At 34.6% G+C, this 22,241-nt stretch overlaps 1 protein-coding gene across 11 annotated transcripts in view; it reads right to left on the reverse strand.

Moving 5' to 3' along the window:
- Positions 1-22,241, reverse strand: part of LOC129754402 (uncharacterized) — a 66,919-nt gene that overhangs the window by 34,802 nt on the left and 9,876 nt on the right. For 6 of the 11 annotated variants that reach the window (XR_008739020.1, XM_055750458.1, XM_055750462.1 and 3 more), the window contains exon 2: positions 11,220-11,723. Coding sequence is in view for 10 of the 11 variants with exons in the window: in XM_055750458.1 (XP_055606433.1) it covers positions 11,220-11,279 (60 nt within the window). In the remaining variant the exon portion in view is untranslated. The remainder of the gene's footprint in view (positions 1-11,219; positions 11,724-22,241) is intronic. The other 5 variants (XM_055750456.1, XM_055750455.1, XM_055750457.1 and 2 more) reach the window with 5 other exon arrangements.

The raw sequence follows: 22,241 nt of genomic DNA on the forward strand, positions 1-22,241 counted from the left end.
GGAGCTTCGCTAGTTTTTCTGGGCCGTAATTTGCATAGTTTTGGTCCACCATACTAAGGAGGCATAAGAGATTTTGGGTCTTATAATAGCTATTACATGCTCTATCAGCGGGTTCCATAATAGTTTTGAGTCTAGTATTATGCTTAAGTATTTCACTTGTCATTCGAGGTTTAACACTTCCTTATCTAATGTTAGACGTTTTAGTGTATTTTTTCGTCTCATAGTGAAAGCAGTAGTTTTGTAAGGGTTTATATTCAGTCCCCTTTCCCTGCACCAAAATAGAGGCACGCTTAGTCTTCTAAAATTATTTTTCTAGTAGTGATTTCCATATAAGATTAAAACTCGTCGCAAGAACCAATCAAACCATTTCATATTATACACAGTTTCTGTGATCCAAAAGCTATCGTTAAATTTCACGGGAGCGCAACAATTTATTCGAAGACCACATTTTGATTAAAACAAGAATAAAAAAGTTATTAAGGTTAAAAAATGACCTTACATTTCCAGAATAATATGCAGCCCTGTTTTCTGGTCGGGGCGGTCGAACATTTTGACGTCTCATTAACAGTTATTTTATGGTTGCCAGAACTTTTTCACACGTATCCGAGCTATTTTATATAAAAACCTGATAAAATCCGGGCATTTGATTTCAAAATTTGGTCCAAAAATTTTTCCAAATTCGGTTGAGACTTGGTAGGCTGTGGGCAAAGAAAACGGTCAAGTTTTTTTGACAGGAATTTATTTGAAATTTGTGATATTTGTGAAATATTTTAAGATAGAAGCTTGTGGTGGTTAAAGTTCAAGAAATGGATCTGACCAGTGGCCAACCCAAAAGAAGCTCTACTATTTAGCCTCGGTTCCTCCGAAGAAGCGAAGCCGGCCGTTTCCACAACATAACCTGATCCAGTCAAGCTACGTTCCCAGAAACTTTTACCGCAGTTGAAGCTATGACTGCGTCCTGAATCATCCGTAATCATCGTTTCCCTTTGATTTGGTGAGCCCGTTCTGTTTTTTTTTTGCTTATTTATATTCTACATATAAAGGAAATCACAAACAACATAACCCTATAAAATCATATGATATATGAAATCTTATGAAGCGTTTGGCAGAGAACTCCACGCTTCATTCCTCCCTTGTTCCCGTATCTTTCGCGTTTTTCATCACATGATTGGCCTGGCCGTTGTAGTATCTGCAATGCATGTTCTATGTATCAGATACTATGTTGAAAAGAAAAATAAGGAACGCAAGTTTTTTATTTTCCAGGATGCATACAAGTTCTGGCCATTTTGATGTGAGAAGACGAAGAAGAAGAAGAATAATCCGGGCAAATGCGGTTAAAACTTAGAAATTTCTCTACAAAAATTAAGAAAAAAACTTAAAAAATTGTGTTTAGACTGCCAAAAAACCTTTCTTTGTTTTTTTTTTATAAAACTTGCTTAAAAATTGTTCCCATAAATATTTTGTTTTTTACAAAACCCTTTGACTCAGTTTGATTTTGACGGATAAAGTGCAATAGTCCGGGTGAAACGCAGGGAAGGCGAGGAAACCGGGTCGGACCGGACTTCTCCCAAATTTTTAATTCAATATTCGGGCAAACCTGGATGAACCGGGAAATCTGCCAAGCTTAAGAGATTATCCTTAAAAAGCTTTCGATGGAAAATTGGTGTTTCATGTTTTTGTCGAACAAAATTTCTTAAAATTCCATGCAAACTCGTAGTGTAATCACTTACCTTGGTCCGATCTGGCCCAATTTTTGCAAGGGGCCTCGTGTTACGTGTCACTCTGATATATTCATTCTTTATAACACATTTAAAAATAAATGTCCCTACCTAATCAGGCGTCTTTCTCATTTAGGAAAAATGTCTCACTTTTTATAGCTTCTCTATCTATTTGAGTCTATTACTCAGGTTTACATTCCAGATGGTGTTCAATAAATATTGCATTCTAAGTTTCTCACGATTCCGTTAAAATAACGCTTGAATTGTTGCAAATATTTGAAAATTTGAATGTACAGAGAGCATTCCACACATACTGCCAGTGTCGTCAAAACGCCATCAAAGCTGAAAACAAACACACCTGTTGCGGCAAATTTCCCAGATGTGAGCACTTGAATACTTGCTGGTAAAGAAGAAGCGCCGGCACAAACATCGAATCGGGATGCCCATCAGGCGAGAGATCACTTTTCCAAATGAAATCGCCACTTTGTCAAATTCCTACCGCTGCGCCGGCACATGTTGGTTTTGTTGTTATGAAGTCATTGATGCCATTGAGAGTTGTTCGGTGGATGAAACGAGCCTCTCGACGGGGGCAGCTGACCAGCAGAGGCCACATTCAGGCGCAGGACCCCTACTCGTACTCCACATTAAGGCGCTAAACGCAGAAATACCAAAAGGGGGAAGGGGGATCACAAACCAGATTGTCCCTACTATAACTGCTTAACACAACAAGATCAGCAGGTTATGGAACGCCAGCCAAATAGTTACCGAGACCGGATTCATTGAGTGGCAAAGTGGAAGTTGGAAATACAAACTCCATCACTTCTCCGGTCTCAAGTTGAAGACTAAGCAAACACTTTCGGCCCTGTCGGCTTGATGTCTCTCGGCCAAAGCCATCGGTCGGTCTGTTGGTCTCTGGGCCTATTAATACCTAATGCAGGTAAACACAAGTGAAAGTTTTCCACCTTTCTCTCTCACTGGGAGAGTCGAGACATTCGCAGTCGCAGAGTCGGAAAGATCCGCGATCACGCAAAGATCTTAACCCACTCAGGCGGTTGAAATATTAAGAGTTGGTAGGTTGCTGACTGCCTTCGGATACCTATTTCTTGGCAGCTGAGCACGAGCCCGTTTTGTTTTGTTTAAATTTTTATTATTATTTTGCGCTTGCACGCGATTTACAACTGCAGCCGCGCCGCCCGGTTTTGTTTTGTATTATTCAAACATAGTTGATATTTCAAGGGTCGATGAACGCCTCGGCGTTCAATGTTGTTAAAATTTTATGCCTTTTCGATTAGTGTGTGATACTCCGTGATAGAGCACGGTTTTACAACACTTTTCTCACGAATTAGCATAAAAATGTAATTTTCTCCGCCGGCAACTTTCATAAGCCAACCACGTCGTCGGGAGAAAGAAATGACGTTATGCGCTCTTTACGTAATCATCACCATGCCGAGGTTTGTGTGAAACAGCTGAGGCAAGAAAATAATACACAATGATGAATCTCGTTGGGACCCCGTAAGTTTAAATAGGAGGGGCCTGAATGGATCCAAATAAAGAGCAAATTATTTTAAACAAACAATTTAGTACCCTGCTAATTAAAGTAATTCATCGAAATAATAAAGCTACGAACATCAAAATTTTTGCAAAATGATTTATTAACACGTTTTTGAAAAAAAAATTCATCACTTTAGGCATTGTTGTCGTTTTTCTAATTTTTGAAAATTTGGTGTCTTTTTTATAATTTTTTAGTTATATTTAAATTTTTGTTGGTTGTCTGCATTTAATATAATTTTTAAGGATCTTTTTAAAGTTTTGATTAGTGTTTGGGTTATTTGTAATTGATTTTTTGTGTTTTTATCTTTTGGATCGACATTTAGAGCATTCAAATTCTATTTAAAGATTATGTGTTTCATCTCTTGAAATACAATCTGCTTTACCACGTCAATTTGTTTTCTAAGTATATCCTAATTGGTAGGCGCAAGAAATAGCCGTCATTCAGGCGTTTACGGAGTGCTCATGTCTAGAAAGTAGTATAGCGAGGATTTGAATATTACAAGAAACAGCTTTATGCCGGTTCTCGAGGTTCAATTCGCACTGCTATATATTATTCAAGTCTTGTTCAAATACTTTAAATTTAATTTTCTGAGATGATTCAGGTGTTGAAATTCCTCTTCAATTTTTTTTATTATTATTTTTTTTTTTATTTATCGCGATGCATGTTTTGATGAAACATTGATTTCTTAAGATTTATTCTTAGTACTGGAAGTTTACCCTCGCTTATTTAGATCAATTGCAGAAAATTCCAAGCCATCTATAAGGTTCTCAAATGAACTAGACTTTGTATTTAAATAAAATTTCAGGGAGAAGGCATTTGCCTAGTGATATTCATTGTGAACGTAAATATTGTCTCTTGAAAATGATTAAACTTAGTAAATTCAATTCTTTGATGCTTCCCGGGACACCTACTGATGATTTTTTTTTATATAATTTTGATGCAATTGTGATGTGAAAATTACGCTGAAGTTGGTACGTAGTACTTGCGAGAAACAGATACTTGCACATTTTGTGTCATCATTCAGGCGTTTCATGAAGCTTGTATCGAGTATTGGATGAATTAGGAGACTGTAAAAATCAGCTGTCCATTTCAAGTGTAACAGGATAAGAGTAGTTTTTGGGGTAGTTTTAGTTTATTTTCTAACAAAACAATTCGGCCATTTATTTAGGTAAATATTTAAATAAAATTGAATTTTAACCAATTGAGGCTATGTTAAAATTTGGTTAAAGACGCAGAGAAAATATTTCTCAAATAAACCAGTTTGTTCCATAACCTGTATAAAACTATATGAAATACCACAGAATAAGAACTCAAGAAAAACATATCTCGAGACGATTGCTTCAGATGATGAATATAGTGATCTTTTAGGATTCAAAAACCTTCTAGTTCAATCTAATGCTTTCGAATCGAATCGGACGTTTCGATCAATATTTGATAAAATATAAAAATAAATACAACTAATCATATATAACTGTAATATTACTAATAAATTTTTATCTGAATCTTGTTTAAGCAATAAGTTCAAAAATATTTATAAATAATTTTATATGCATTTACATATGCTTTGAAACCGAAGCGAAGACAAATTCCCTAGGAATATAATTAGCTACAAACTATGTAGTCATCTATTCATAATTATCATTATTCAAAACATTACTTCGTTCTGTTCATACATTGAAGCTTAAATTGCAGGATTTCTAAAGTATATGAGGCGAAGGAAAACAAAGAATAAAAGAGTTTTCAAAACGGCAATGATAATATAAATAGTCTGGAAAATTTGTGTCTGCCTTTTAAAAAATGGAAATATTATTAATTCAATTTAATTTCAATCTTCTTCCATAAACGCTGTTTTGCAAATTCTTTGCTTAAACAGGGATCGAGATAAGGAAAAATAGCTAGTTTGTCTAGGAAGAAATGTGGATAATAATATTTTTTTCTTTCACACTTCACTCGAGGTATCATTATTAGACTTTAATCAGTTGCCTCATAAATAAGGAATTTCCTTAGGAAATATCTAGGAGCATAGGAGGTGTAGGAAAAACATGATCGCACCATTTACCAAAATGGATCCTGATCTCTACCTTTCTTCTACTAACACAACCCCATCCTTTGATACTTGAATATAGATTCGCAGACGTACAGACGGTTTCCATAGCTGGTAATACTGACTTATCTCTAATTCTGACTATTTCAAATTTATTTTTGGAGTATGCAGGACCGAGAGGTTGCTAGTTGAACCTAAAGAGTATCATACTAACATTCCTTCCTTTATCCTCATTGACTACTAGGAAGTGGCCGGCGCAGTTATTAATCATTTATACAATAGGAGAGCATGAGTTTTGTACATTGAGAATGTAGTGCTAATCCCAAGCACCATTCTTTTGGACTTTGTACAAAATTGATGGCCTCGATTAATCACGGAGTAGCAACCATTGGCGATGCAGAATTCGTTCCGCTTAGCCACGCCAGCGATCATGGAATTCGAAATGCACAGATTGAAAAAAATATTAAAAATATAAATATTCAAATACCTACAATCCCTATGAAAAAAAATATGAATCAATTACAATAGAATACATGTGACTATGCAAAAGTTAATGGAGCATTTCGAGTTCAATGATTTAAGGTGGATATGAGTAGTCAACCAAGCTAAGCTAAGCTATATTTAAATTTTTGTTGGTTGTCGTTATTTTTTTTATTACGAAATATTTTTTGCTTCGATTATAGTCGTTTTAACATCTGTATGCGACTTTGTATCAACGATACAGTTGGGGAACAGTTATTGAAAACCTATGCTGTGCAACTGTGTTCGATGTTTACTCTTGGGCTCAAACTCATGGACATCGGCTCAAGAGGCAACTGCTTTACCAAATAAGCTATATCACTAGCCATTTAGCCATCTTTATCATTTTTTCTTTTTTAAACTCATTTTTATTGTTTAAGATATTAAAGTCGTTTTTATCATTTTTGCCGTTTTTGTTATTTATATAATTCTTGTCATGCATGTAATTTATATCAATTTTGTCACTCTGGCCTTTTCGGTCATTTTTGATTTTTTTTGTAATTTGTATCATTTTGGTTGTTTGCCTTTTTTGTCAGTTTTGAATTTTTGTAAATTTTGTATTTTTTGTCATTCTTATCATTTTGGCATTATCGTCAAATTGTTTTTTGTCATTTGTGTTATTTTTGTCCTTATTGTCATTTCTTTCATTTTTGCTCTTTTGTCATTTTGGGATTTTTTGTCATTTTGTGATTTTTTGTCATTTGTGATTTTTGTCAATTTTGTTTTTTTTTTTGTTATTTTTGTTTATTGGCTGATTTTGTCAATTTTGTCATTTCTGTCAGATATGTTAGTTTTGGCATTCTTGTCATTGTTGCCATTTGTGGCATGTTTTTCGTATTTTTCACTTTTGTATGATTTGTCAATTCTATATTTTTTTTGGCTTTTTGTTGTTTTGGTAATTGTTTCTTTTTTATAGTTTTTGTGATATTTGTCTTTTTTAAAGTTTTTTAATTTTTTTTAAATAAATGTAATTTTTGTACTTTTTTTTATTTTTATTTTATTTTAATATTTTGGACATTATTATTGATTTTGTCATTTTTGTCAATTTTGTAACTTTTTATTTTTCTATCAATTTTTGTTTCCATCATTTTTATCAGTTTGCCATTTTTTTCATTTTTGTTTATTTACTGATATCGTCAATTTTGTGATTTTAATCATATTTGTCAATTTTTTAGATTTTTCAGTTTTGTCATTTTCGTAACTTCTGTCATTTTTGTATTTTTCTTTCCATTTTTGTCATAGTCGCCATTGTTGCATTCTTTTTCGTTATGGTCATTTTTGTCGTTTAAACATTTTAGTCATTATTGTTATAATTGACGTTATATCATTTGATGATTTTTATCATTTTTATAAATAATTTTTTCATTAATTTTTATATTTTCAATTTATTATATTTCTAAAGTTTTGTAATTTCTGTGACTTTTATCATTTTTTGGTAATTTTTATCATTTTTTATCATTATTGCTATATTGCTATTGTTGTCATTTCTAATAATTTTGTAAATTTTGCATTTTTATAATTTTTGTGATTCTTGTCATTTTTGCCATTTTCGTCACTTCTGTAATTTTGGACATTTATGTCATTTTTGTAATTTTTGTCATTTTTTTCAATTTTGTCACTTTTGTCATTTTTGTCATTTTTGTCATTTTTGTTAATTTTTTTTTCATTTTTGTTATTTTTGTCATTTTTGTCATTTTTTGTCATTTTTATCATTCTGGTCATTTTTGTCATTTTGTCATTTTTAATTTTTGTCATTTTTGTCATTTTTGTCATTTTTGTCATTTTTGTCATTTCTGTCATTTTTGTCATTTTTGTCATTTTTGTCATTTTTATCATTTTTGTCATTATTGACATTGTTGTTACTTTTTTCTTTTTGTCAACTTTTGTCGTTTTTGTCATTTTTGTCGTTTTTGTTGATTTTCTCATTTTTGTCAATTTTGTCATTTTTGTCATTTTTGACATTTTTGTTATTTTTCTCAACTTTTGTCATTTTTCAAACTTTCTTTCGTTTAAGTCATTTTTGTCTTTTTTTTAAATGATTTTTGTCGTTTTTGTCATTTTTGTCATTTTTGACATTTATGTCATTTTTGTATTTTTGTCATTTTTCTCATTATTGTCATTTTTGTCATTTTTATCTTTTTGTCGTTTTTGTAATTTTTGCCGTTTTTATCGTTTTTGTCATTTTTTTGTCAATTTTGTCATTTTATCATTTTTTTCATTTTTGTCATTTTTTGTCAGTTTTGTCATTTTTGTAATTTTGGTCATTTTTGTCATTTTTGTCTTTCTTTTCATTTTTGTCATTTTTGTTATATTTGTCAATTTTGTCATTTTTGTCATTTTCGTCACTTTTGTCACTTTTGTTATTTTTGTCATTTTTGTCATTTTTGTCATTTTTGTCATTTTTGTCATTTTTGTAATTTTTGTCATTTTTGTAATTTTTGTCAATTTTGTCAATTTTTGTCATTTTTGTTATTTTTGAAATTTTTGTAATTTTTGTAATTTTTGTCATTTTTATCAATTTGTCATTTTTGTCAGTTTTACCACTTTTGCCACTTTTGTCATTGTTGCCATTGTTGTCTTTTTTGTCATTTTTGTTATTTTTGTCATATTTGTTATTTTTGATGTTTCTGTAATTTCGGTCATTTTTGTCATTTTTGCCAGTTTTGTCATTTATGTCATTTTTGTCAATTTTGTAATTTTTTTCATGTCAGTTTTGTCATTTTTGTCATGTTTGTCATTTTTGTTATTTTTGTCATTTTTTTCATTTTTGTCATTTTTTGTAATTTTTGTAATTTTTGTCAATTTTTTTTGTTATTTTTGTCAGTTCTGTCCTTTTTGTCATTTTTGTCATTAATGTGATTTTTGTCATTTTATGATTTTTGTCATTTTATGATTTTTTGTCATTTGGTTTTTCTTTTTTTGTCATTTTTGTCATATTTGTTATTTTTGATATTTTTGTAATTTTTGATATTTTTGTCATTTCGGTAATTTTTGTTTTTGTTGTCATTTTTGCCATTTTTGCCAGTTTTGTCATTTTTGTCATTTTTATCATTTTTGTCATTTTTGTCATTTTTGTAATTTTTGTTATTTTTGTCAATTTTTTTGAAATTTATGTCGTTTTTGTCAATTTTGTCCTTTTTGTCATTAATGTGATTTTTGTCATTTTATGATTTTTGTCATTTTAGGATTTTTGTCATTTTGTCTCTTTTTTCTTATTTTGTCATTTTGGTCATATTTGTTATTTTTGATATTTTTGTAGTTTCGGTCATTTTTTTCATTTTTGTCATTGTTGTCATTTTTGTCGTTTTTGCCAGTTTTGTCATTTTTGTCATTTATGTCATTTTTGTCAATTTTGTTATATTTGTCAATTTTGTCATTTTTGTCATTTTTGTCACTTTTGTCACTTTTGTTATTTATGTCATTTTTGTCATTTTTGTCATTTTTGTCATTTTTGTCAGTTTTGTCATTTTTTTCATTTTTGTCATTTTTGTCATTTTTGTCATTTTTGTTATTTTTGTCATTTTTGTCATTTTTGTCATTTTTGTCAATTTTGTCAATTTTGTCATTTTTTTCACTTTTGTAATTTTTGTAAGTTTTGTCATTTTTGTTATTTTTGTAATTTTTGGTATTTTCGGTATTTTTGTAATTTTTGTTATTTTTGTCATTTTTGTCATTTTTATCAATTTGTCATTTTTGTCAGTTTTACCACTTTTGCCACTTTTGTCATTGTTGCCATTGTTGTCTTTTTTGTCATTTTTGTCATTTTTGTCATTTTTGTTATTTTTGTCATATTTGTTATTTTTGATGTTTTTGTAATTTCGGTCATTTTTGTCATTTTTGCCAGTTTTTCATTTATGTCATTTTTGTCATTTTTTTCATGTTAGTTTTGTCATTTTTGTTATTTTTGTCATTTTTTTTCATTTTTTGTCATTTTTGTAATTTTTGTCTTTTTGGTCATTTTTGTCAATTTTTTTTATTTTTGTCATTTTTGTCAATTCTGTCCTTTTTGTCATTAATGTGATTTTTGTCATTTTATGATTTTTGTCATTTTAGGATTTTTGGTCATTTTGTCTGTTTTTTCTTTTTGTCATTTTTTTATATTTGTTATTTTTGATATTTTTGTAATTTTTGTAATTTTTGTCATTTCGGTCATTTTTGTCTTTGTGGTCATTTTTGCCATTTTTGCCAGTTTTGTCATTTTTGTCATTTTTATCTTTTTTGTCATTTTTGTAATTTTTGTTATTTTTGTCAATTTTTTTGAAATTTTTGTCGTTTTTGTCAATTTTGTCCTTTTTGTCATTAATGTGATTTTTGTCTTTTTATAATTTTTGTCATTTTTGCCATTTTTGTCATTTTGTCTCTTTTTTCTTTTTTTGTCATTTTGGTCATATTTGTTATTTTTGATATTTTTGTAGTTTCGGTCATTTTTTTCATTTTTGCCATTGTTGTCATTTTTGTCATTTTTGCCAGTTTTGTCATTTTTGTCATTTTTGTCATTTTTGTCAATTTTGTCATTTTTGTCATGTTTGTCATTTTTGTCATTTTCGTCATTTTTGATAATTTACGTCATTTTTGTCGTTTTCGTCATTTTTGTCATTTTCATAATTTTTTCATTTGCGTCATTTTTGTAATTTTTGCCACATATTTCAGTATTGTCATTTTTGTCATTTTTGTAATTTTTGTCATTTTTTCCACTTTTTCCACTTTTGTCATTATTTTGATTTTTCTGACATTTTTGTCATCTTCAACATTTTTAACATTTTTGTCATTTTTGTCATTTTTTTTGTTGATTTCGATATTTTTGGAATATTTTATTACTTCCTCTAAAAAAATGATAATTTTTTTTTACTATTTGGGCAATTTTTACGTCGCAAAACTTGTTTTCCACATCTTTCCTTAGTATTGATGAAGTTATTATCTCCGACCAAAAAAAAGTTCATTGAATTTGTAATTTATGCAGAGGGCTTTAAGTTGTCTATATTTGAAATATTAATATATACATCTATGGTTGATACATCTTGATTTATTGTTAGGAAAACATAAGCTTTATTTTTCTAGAAATTGAATCTGAACACTCCAAAGTGAATCAATTTTATTGCTTTGTTTGTTTTGGATTGCATGTTTATGTCCCTATAATTGTTGTTATTTATGTCCATTTGCTTGCAACATTCGAACTCCGTTTTGGTTCATCAAGCAAAGGCTCAAATAAAAGTTCAACATTTACATGGAAAGTTTTTAGATTTAGTCGTTGATGTTTGTAATCTCCAATAGATTAAACAAAGGAAATTTTTTTCTTCAAAATTCACAAATTGTTAAAATTGTACTTTTTGAAGTTTTTTCTTGGTTATCCAATAAGAAAAAGGAATGATAAATTGATTGTACTCACCTTTAATACTGTGAAGATTAGCACGAAGGTCGCGACCAGAGATCGCGATTCTCTGCCCATGGTGGATTGTCTAGTTAAAAACTATTGTGAAACCTAGAGGGAAAAAGTGTAGGAGGAGTAGGAGTATCGTACGGAAATTATTGCACTGATTTCGTATCACTTCTTCGCCCGGTGTATGTACATGGGTGGTTTTTTGTTGTTGTTGGTTTGCCCTTGGAGATTTATTTATTTACTAGATATCCTGTGGAGAAAAAGGAATCAACGCAAAAACGAGGCTAGGATTTTCGAGGAGCAGGAGTTTGGAGGTGGCGCTGAGGATGGCTTCGGGGGAGCAGAAGTGTCACACGCAAAATTTTACTACGTTTAAGAAAAAAATCACACGGCCCTTTCTCGGCTGAGCTTTAGACACCTTTCTAGGGGGCTTCCGGTTTTCGAGATCGACGATTCCAGAACTCGTTGCCAGTCGAAATCCTACTCGACGACTGGCTGATTTCAACTCCCGATCTGAAAAGAAAGAAAATAAAAATGAAATTATCAGATGGGTATTTGAATTTTAGACGATTTAGATAAACTAAACGTTCAGCAGGTTTCAGTTAAAGTAAATAACTCATTTTACAATCGTAGATAAACCTGAAGAAATTGGAGTAAAAACAGAAATGCTAAAAGCGCTCTTTAAGGCCTGAAAAACGGGGTTCCAGTAGATAGTGTAGTTACGCGCTAACGGAACAAACCGGCGAGTTTGGCCTTCAGCAGACGCTTCTTCATGTTTTGGTGCCGACCCGAAACAACAACACGAAAACCCCGTCCCGAAATTAGGCTATTAAGACGTTTTGTTGAGGCCAACCTTTAAAATGAACACTTTCATGCGGTACAGTTTTGGATCGAATATTGATTTTAATTTTTTTTTAATCTTATAAGTTTCTTATAAAAGAATGACAAGTAGATATGGGTGAAAATGTAAAAATCTGAAAAACTTTTTTTTCGAGTGAATCTGATTTGGATGCAATCAATTTGAAGCACACTGTAGGTGTTTCCCAGCACAAGCAGAAGGATGAGCAACAGCAAACGTAAGTAAGTTATGAAAAACGATGTAAACGTAGTGAAGCAGAACATATGGAATACAACAATAATGGGAACGATGCAGATTTATGTATTGGTCAGTCAGTGTATAGTGGCCCGGATAGATAAAAATTTGCAACCATAACAAAAGTGAAGAGATGAGGTGGGATAAGCCAACAACTGATTTCTAGAGCACGGTGCGAGCACGATTTGCCTTATTTAGGATGAGGCGCACCAAAGTTTTACGACAATCAGTGCACATTTTCAATTCAATTAAATTTTCGCGCAAATTTTCATAAAATTCAAGAGAGTATTTTTAATTGATTGTAGGTAGCCATATTACCAAAAGTCTTCGTATTGCTTCCAAAAATTTTTTTTTTCAAAAATTCCGGTAAGCATGATTAGAGTAAGGGACCTACCGATAGTGTTTTTCATACATATAAAGTCTGCTTCATTTAATATTGGAACAAATTCTTTTGCTCATTGTGGCGCTCCTAGTGGACGGATTTGGAAACTTTTATCACCCACGTGTCGGGAAATTCATTACCTTTCACCATGTATTTATGTCATAACACCAAACGATAGCATTTTGTAAACAACCGTCATGGAAGCCGAACGGAGAGATCAAATTGTGCACAGTTTTCTTGAAAATCCATTGTTGTCGGCATCGAAGCTAGCTAAACAGCTTAAAATGCCCAGAAATACCGTATGGCGTGTTATCAAGCAGTACAAGGAAACATTGACGACGGCTCGGAAGCCGCATTCGAAGCGTCGGAGTGGAACTGTCGACCGGAAACTGCGTGGGAAAGTCATCAAGGCCGTCAAGAGGAATCCCAATCTTTCAGACCGCGATTTGGCCAATAAGTTCCAGGCCGCTCACAGTACGGTGCGACGAATTCGTCTCCGGGAAGGAATAAGGTCATTCCGAGCCAGCAAACAGCCAAATCGGACGCTGAAGCAGAACAATGTGGCCAGAATCCGTGCTCGAAAGCTGTACGACCAGTGCTGACCAAGTTCGACGGATGTATTCTGATGGACGATGAGACCTACGTGAAGGCGGACTTCGGGCAAATCCCAGGTCAAAAATTTTATTTGGCGACGGCTCGGGGGGATGTACCTGCAAAATTTAAGTTCGTGTTTGCGGATAAATTCGCCCGCAAGTACATGATTTGGCAGGGGATATGCAGTTGTGGACAGAAAACCAAAGTCTTTCTCACTGACAAGACAATGACATCAGAAGTCTACAAAAAAGAGTGCCTACAGAAACGGATTCTGCCGTTTATTCGTGCCCACGACCGTCCAGTAATGTTTTGGCCGGACCTCGCAAGCTGCCATTACAGCAAAACGGTTATGGAATGGTACGCAACGAACGGGGTCAGCGTAATACCGAAGGACCTCAACCCCCCAAACTGCCCCCAGTTCCGGCCGATAGAGAAATACTGGGCAATCACGAAGCGGAGGCTTAAGGCAAAGGGAAAACTTGTTAGGAACATGACTCAAATGAAGAACTGGTGGAATCAAATCGCCAAAACGGTGGACGAAAAGGGTGTGCGCCGCCTAATGTGCCGTATTACGGGAAAAGTACGAGAATTTCTTCGAAACAGCAATGAATAATTTTTTTAATTTTTTTTTATGAAAGAGTAAAGAAAATGCTACATTTGTATGAAAAACAAAATATGAATTCGTTAATAAATGACTGAACTACACGCAATTGTTTGTGTTCCAATATTAAATGAAGCAGACTTTATAGTATATTATTGATATTTTTTTATCAATTTTAAGTTTTTTGAATGGCATCGGAGCTAGTACCTACTGGAATATGATTGTAATTTGTGATTTTTTTAAGAGCAAAAATGTTTCCGTTATCGATGAATATGTTTCCAGAACACTGTATACAATTTCGATGTAAACCGAAACGCAGAATTATATTTCAGCCTATCTTCTGAATTCTCAGCCATAAACTGTGCGTGAAATTTCTGATTTGGTCTCCTCATAAGAGAGTCGTGTTTATCTTAAAGTTCTTTCAAAACGACTTGGAAATTCTTGCGTCTTCTAGTTCATCGCGTTCAAAAAATCTCGATAGGTCTCAGAAATAATACGAGTGACTTATGGATATTGTCCGTTTTTACTACTAGTCATATTTTGATAATGATCTGTGTATGCTTAAAAATGTAAGTTAGTAAGTAAATCGAAAGTCGCTTTTAAAATGGCGTTGAAGTCTTTTGTTTTCTTAAATATATGAGTTATCCAATAACAAACGTCAAACTCTTAAAGTTTTTCGTCTTGGGGGCCGTTCAGATACCACGTGGACAGAAAAATGAGATTTTTGACACCCCCCTCCCCCTCCGTGGACAAGCGTGGACATTTGGCAAACCCCTACCCCCCCTCCCCGGATGTCCACGTGGACAGATTTGAGACACTTTTTTTTAAATACCTTTAATTTGACAGTTAAAAAACACCACTTTTTGTCTTTTGTTATTGACATGGCTGATTTTGAAAAAACAAAATCATAATTCCCTGATATAAAATAATTTTAAAAATTTTAAATTTCTAATTTATCATATTTATCACTTGTAGCTACTTATTGTTCAAACTTAAACTGGAAAGCTTTGCAATTTTAAGATATTGATTTAAACATCATAATATTTATTCACCTTTAGAAAATATTTTGAAAGTAAGTATGTCCACGTGGACATGACCAAAACCCCTACCCCCCTCTCCGTGGACAAGCGTGGACATTTCCATACCCCCCTCCCCCCCCCTAAGTTGTCCACGTGGTATGTGGACGGCCCCTTGCTATCTCAAACGAACTACTCACGACTTATTCCGGTAATGAAATCAATTGAAAATTTCAAGAGCCTAATTGTTTGAAACGCTGAATTTTCATACGAAAACATATTAAACCGTCAAAATCCGATAAAATCAAAACAAAAAAAAAATGATAAAAATGACAAAAATCACAAAAATGCCAAAAATGACAAAAATGACAAAAATGACAAAAATGACAAAAATGACAAAAATGACAAAAATGACAAAAATGACAAAAATGACAAAAATGACAAAAATGACAAAAATGACAAAAATGACAAAAATGACAAAAATGACAAAAATGACAAAAATGACAAAAATGACAAAAATGACAAAAATGACAAAAATGACAAAAATGACAAAAATGACAAAAATGACAAAAATGACAAAAATGACAAAAATGACAAAAATGACAAAAATGACAAAAATGACAAAAATGACAAAAATGACAAAAATGACAAAAATGACAAAAATGACAAAAATGACAAAAATGACCAAAATGACAAAAATGACAAAAATGACAAAAATGACAAAAATGACAAAAATGACAAAAATGACAAAAATGACAAAAATGACAAAAATGACAAAAATGACAAAAATGACAAAAATGACAAAAATGACAAAAATGACAAAAATGACAAAAATGACAAAAATGACAAAAATGACAAAAATGACAAAAATGACAAAAATGACAAAAATGACAAAAATGACAAAAATGACAAAAATGACAAAAATGACAAAAATGACAAAAATGACAAAAATGACAAAAATGACAAAAATGACAAAAATGACAAAAATGACAAAAATGACAAAATTGACAAAAATGACAAAAATGACAAAAATGACAAAAATGACAAAAATGACAAAAATGACAAAAATGACAAAAATGACAAAAATGACAAAAATGACAAAAATGACAAAAATGACAAAAATGACAAAAATGACAAAAATGACAAAAATGACAAAAATGACAAAAATGACAAAAATGACAAAAATGACAAAAATGACAAAAATGACAAAAATGACAAAAATGACAAAAATGACAAAAATGACAAAAATGACAAAAATGACAAAAATGACAAAAATGACAAAAATGACAAAAATGACAAAAATGACAAAAATGACAAAAATGGCAAAAATGGCAAAAATGACAAAAATGACAAAAATGACAAAAATGACAAAAATGACAAAAATGACAAAAATGACAAAAATGACAAAAAAGACAAAAATGACAAAAATGACAGAAATGACAAAAATGACAAAAATGACAAAAATGACAAAAATGACAAAAATGACAAAAATGACAAAAACGACAAAAATGACAAAAATGACATAAATGACAGAAATGACAAAAATGACAGAAATGACAGAAATGACAGAAATGACAAAAATGACAAAAATGACAAAAATGACAAAAATGACAAAAATGACAAAAATGACAAAAATGACTAAAATGACTAAAATGACATAAATTACAAAAATTACAAAAATTACAAAAATGACGAAAATGACAAAAATGATAAAAATGATAAAAATGATAAAAATGATAAAAATGATAAGAATGACAAAAATGACAAAAATGACAAAAATTACAAAAATGACAACCATGACAAAAATTACAAAAATTACTGTATTCATAAATTAAATACACATGAATTCACAAATAATGAAAAATAATTGTTGGGATTGCTTAGATTTTTCTTTTGGAGCGGATTTTGAGTGATCTTAGAAGACAATCATTGAATACAAACAATATTCGAACATCCATTCAAAGCCCTCATGAGAAGATATTGGTTCGGATAATGAGTAGAAGATTTCGATCCTTGTTGAAGATTATAGATCAAATGTCAGCAATATAATAATTTTAGTACATATATTCTTAGCATCAATGAAAAATATAAAATTTTGTTATCACATATAAAAACTATTTTTTTTACAATTTAGAATCGAATAGATTTTCACCAGGCAAGTACATTTTTCGTGTTGGAACTTTTCCATTGCGTGACGAAATTTCCGATTCCAGCCACGCCGACCTACATCATCCGGCCTTTCATGAGCATCCTCAATTCCTCGCTTATTCACCGGGACGCAACGAGCCAGGCTTTACGGACCTCGGAGCCCTTCGACTTAGTCGCGCTGATTCCAGCCAGTGGCATTAGTCGTCCCGGCCCTGAGTTCGATTGCGACGATGAGGTTCTCCAGCTTGCACTGACAGACAAGTATTCAACATTCGTCGACCTTCCTCTTCGTGATGGATTTTTCTGTTCCAGTGAACGACGATCCGGTGTGTCTGTTAGGTCACGAGATCAACTAAATATCTACTACCAAAATGTCGGCGGTATCAACTCCTGCGTCAACGATTATCTGCTAGCCACCTCATGCTCCAGCTACGATATTGTGGCTTTAACCGAAACCTGACTGAACGACAAAACCCTTACTAGTCAGGTTTTAAGCTCCGACTACACAGTGTTCCGGCGGGACCGAGGTCCTCACAACAGTACTAAATCCACCGACGAGGGAGTTCTGATTGCCATCCGATCCGGTCTTTCAGCCACTCCTATCGACGACGAATCATGGAACGATCAGGAATTAGTGTGGATCCGTATCGATCGGGGTACTCGAAAGCTCTTCGTCGGGGTTTTATACCTACCTCCTGATCGTGCCAAAAGCACGACCTTCGCATAGTCGTTTTTCCGCGGCCTATCTTGGTTGTGTTCCCTTACTGTTCCCGAGGACGACATTCTTATTATTGGCGACTTCAACCTGCCCGGACTTAAATAGTGTTTCTCCCAGTGCGGTTTTTTGTTTGCTGATCCAGCGAGATTTTCATTTACTACGCCCTCCAGTTTGATCCTCGACTCACTCAGCACAGCAACTCTCCGACAAATTAACAGCGTCGAGAATGAGAATGGTCGTTTGCTCGATCTTTGTTTTTTTAACGACGGATTCCAATTGGCTACGATTGAACTAGCTCCTGCGCCTCTGGTTAAGCTTGTTCCTTATCACCAGGCACGGCTGCTTTCGCTGCTATTTCACAAACGCTTGACGCCATCGACTGGAATTCTGAACTCGAATCTTCCGTTCCAAACGCCTCTGCTATGAAGTTCCCATCCCCCTCCCATATCATCAACTACATCATCGATCGTCACGTACCAAAACGCTCAGCAGCCACTGACCCACGTATTCCCTGGGTCACGCAAGAGTTGCGACAAATGAAAAGTATGCACGCATTCTTACCAGGGCTACCTTATCCGGATTCAGCGTGGTTTTAAAACTAGATCCAAATCGTTTTGGCAGTACATTAAGGATCAACGGAAAGAATCGGGCTTACCGTCCTACATGTTTTAGGAATACAAGTCGGCAACCTCGGATTTGATATTTGTAACCTCTTCGCTGATAAATTCCGTAGTACTTTTGATTCTGGTTCAATATCCATGGACCAGTTGAATCAGAGTACTTCCTTTCATCACATCGTAATCGATGACGATACCATCTTGAAGGCAACTGCTAAGCTGAAATCCAGTGTTTCTGCAGGTCCGGATGGCATTCCAGCGACTTTCCTTAAACGATATACTATATCACATATGCTGACTCCTATAAAACGAATCTTCCAAGCATCGCTAATGGAATCCACGTACCCTTCCATTTGGAAACAGGCTTACATGTTTCCGGTCAACAAAAAAAGTAACAGGAAGAATGTTAACAATTATCGCGGTACGCGGTGTGCGATCGCCAAACTGTTTGAGCTGGTTGTATTAGATCCATTTTTCTCGTATTGCAAATTTTATTTCTCTAACGAACAACATGGACTCATGCCTAAGCGCTCTGCGATAATAAACTTGTTGACGTTTAAATCGTCCGTGCAAGACAGCTTTGCCAGAGGATCTCAAACCGACGTAATCTACACCGACCTGACCGCAGCTTTCGACAAGGTAAACCACATATTAGCCATAGCCAAACTAGATCGTATCGGCATTTGCGGCTCTTTACTGGAATGGTTCCATAGCTACCTGGTAGGACGGAAACTTATTGTACGATCAGGTGAATCATTTTCCAATCAATTCCCTGCCTCTTCTGGAGTACCACAAGGGTGCCACCTAGGACCCATAATATTCCTGATCTACTTCAACGACGTGCTGCTGCTTCGCGATGGACCAAAACTGGCGTATGCCGACGACTTAAAATTGTTTCAACCCATCAACAGCCGAGAAGATGTCAACGTTTTGAAGAGCCAGTTTAACATATTCGCCGCCTGGTGTGATGTCAATTGCCATCCCTTGAATCGCAACAAATGCACGGTAATTTCGTTTTCACGTAAGCGGCTCCCGCTATCGGCTGATTATTTTCTTGGACATGAGGCAGTTGCACGAGTTGAGCATGTGAAAGACCTTGGTGTGATCGATGGACAAACGGTTGGATTTTAAGGTCTACACAAACTACATCGTCGATAAAGCTTCTAGATGCTTGGATCTTTTATTCCGCATGACAAAAGACTTTAAGGATATTGTCTCAGGAGTCTTTACGGTAGCTTGGATCGATCTTCCCTCGAATATGCAGGGGCACCATACCCTACTACCAAAATGGCTCGGAGCTTATCAAGGCCATCCAGAGGTGTTTTTTGCGCTTCGCTCTCCGGAACCTGAACTGGCAAGACCCGTTCCGACTACCCAGCAACGAAAGCCGCTGCCGCCTTATCGACATCGACACGCTGCAGGCCCGCCGGACCGCAACACGGGCCTCTATTGTCGGCGATCTGCTTTCGTCGAGAACCGACTGCTCCGCACTGCTAGAAGCACTTCAACTCAGCGAATGATCTCGAGGCTTGAGGAATCGTGATCTACAGCTCTTTGCTCCTCTTCGACAGAATAACTACGGAGTTAATACAGCGCTCATTGGTGCACTGAGGACGTTTAATCGTTTCTGCGATCATTTTGATTTTGACGTTTCGAGGGAATTATTCCGAAGAAGAATCCTTAGTGCTTTAAGTATAGTGTAGGGTAAATTCCGTGTAGTTCGTCTTTAATTTTGAACCAATCATTTGGATCTACATATATGTGATCTGTTGATGAAAATAAACAAACATCAAATACTATATGATTCTATCCGATCGACTGTACACCGAACCGAGGATTGCCGTAGAATCCTTCAACAATGGAGCAACTGAACGACCTTGACCTGGCTGACGATATTGTTTTGCTCACCCAAACACAAAAAGACATGCAGAGCAAACTCGATGACCTCGCCGAAAGTTCCAAGGCAGCAGGTCTCAAAATCAATGTCGGAAAGAGCAAGTCGATGGAGATCAACACAGGAAATCCGTCCAGTTTCATGGTCGCTGGGCAACAAGTTGAGAAAGTGGAGTGCTTCCAGTATCTTGGTAGCCAGATAACGCCTGATGGTGGTACCAGGAAGGATATCGAGACCCGGATCAGAAAGGCCCGATTTGCGCTTGCGAGTCTCCGAAACATCTGGCGGTCACGCCAGATCTCTCTACAAACAAAAATCCGAATCTTCAACTCAACTTGCTGTACGGGTGCGAAACTTGGTGCACATATGCGGTGACGACGCGAAAACTGCAAGTATTTGTAAACCGCTGTCTGCGGAATATCATCCGTGCTTGGTGGCCTGGCAACTGGATCTCGAATGAGGGACAACATCGCCGGTGTCATCAAAGGGCGCTAGAAATCGAGATTCGGGAACGTAAGTGGAGATGGATTGGGCACACGCTGCGGAAAGATGAAAACGAGATTTGCAGAGAGGCGCTAGATTGGAATCCAGAAGGACATCGAAGAATAGGTAGACCCAGAAACTCGTGGCGGCGAGCCTAGCCGCTGAAATCCGAACTGTCGACGAGAATCTTGACTGGGACCAGGTGAAGACGCTGGCTCCGGATCGTCAACAGTGGAGGTCTTTTACTACGGCCCTATGCACAAGAGGATCGTCGCGGGATCATTAAGTAAGTAAGTAAGTAAGTATGATTCCATCTCTGGCCATTTTTCAAGTTAAAGTTGTTTATCGCTTAAAAAAGTTAGCGTTGAAGTCTTTCGTTTTCATGAGTCTTTTCTTTGTTGAGAGTTCAAGGTTTTGAATTTCGTTTAAAAAAGAGAAGCAGGTATTAAGTGATATCAACAATTATTTAGCTTATATTTATGAATCGGAATTTTAATCTTAAAAATGTAAAGACAGGCGGTCCTGTCTTAATGTTTTTATTTTTAACCGATTTCAACAAACTGCAAATGATAAAAACAGCTAACTCTTAAAATATTGAACGCTATCGGGTCCAATAAGTTGAAGATAAATTCAACGATGAAAAGCTTTCAAATCGGGTTCAATAAATTTAAGATAAATTCAATGATGGATATCCGTGAATCATGAAAACGGACGTTTCATTTTTCAAAAGCAAAAACTAATAATAACTTTTCTTCGGACGTGCCTGTCAGTTATGATTTAGTTGGAGCTTCGCCAAAAACTTTATCAGAAACATACAGTCTACAAAGTGCACCGTTTTGTACTGTCCATTATAACCGACCTCTATGTATGTTTTATGTTCGGGAGTAACCATTTTTCGTCTCGCACTGGCTAGGCACATTTAGCTTTAGTAGGTAGCTTAGCTTCGAATTTCTTTAAGCGTGAGCAAGAGAATAACCTCAAAGAGCCCGTAATAATCCCCACCGAAAGCAGCAGGAAACTTCCTACATACTTCCCGAAGTTTCCACCAACTGACCACACCGTAAGCATGCCAGCAAGCAAGTGTGATTAGCGCAGATTTGTTGTATCACACTGGCATGGACTAACTAGCGAAATGGGAACAACAAAGGCCACGGGACGCAAAGAAAACGGCCTATGATGAGATCGAAGAAAGCACAAAGCTTACGCCACAATCGCGTGCCGGTGCGCTGCAGTTGCGCAACCAGCTCTTTCATGCGCGCTGTTTGACCGAAAAAAACAGTACCATGACCGGTGAAGAGAAATTTTCAACTTGGACTGGCCATAACCATGCGGCCAGTGATGGTTGTGAATGACTTTTTGTTTAAATTTTTCAGACGTCAATTTATGAAAATATATGTTTGCGTACACAAAATGTTCCCTTTTGTACTATAAGGGGTTTGAATGATTTTTTTTATTTAAAATTCTTAAACTTATAAACTATAAGTT

The sequence above is a fragment of the Uranotaenia lowii genome, chromosome 3 (genome assembly GCF_029784155.1).
Source record: "Uranotaenia lowii strain MFRU-FL chromosome 3, ASM2978415v1, whole genome shotgun sequence".
In the NCBI taxonomy this organism is placed as follows: domain Eukaryota; kingdom Metazoa; phylum Arthropoda; class Insecta; order Diptera; family Culicidae; genus Uranotaenia; species Uranotaenia lowii.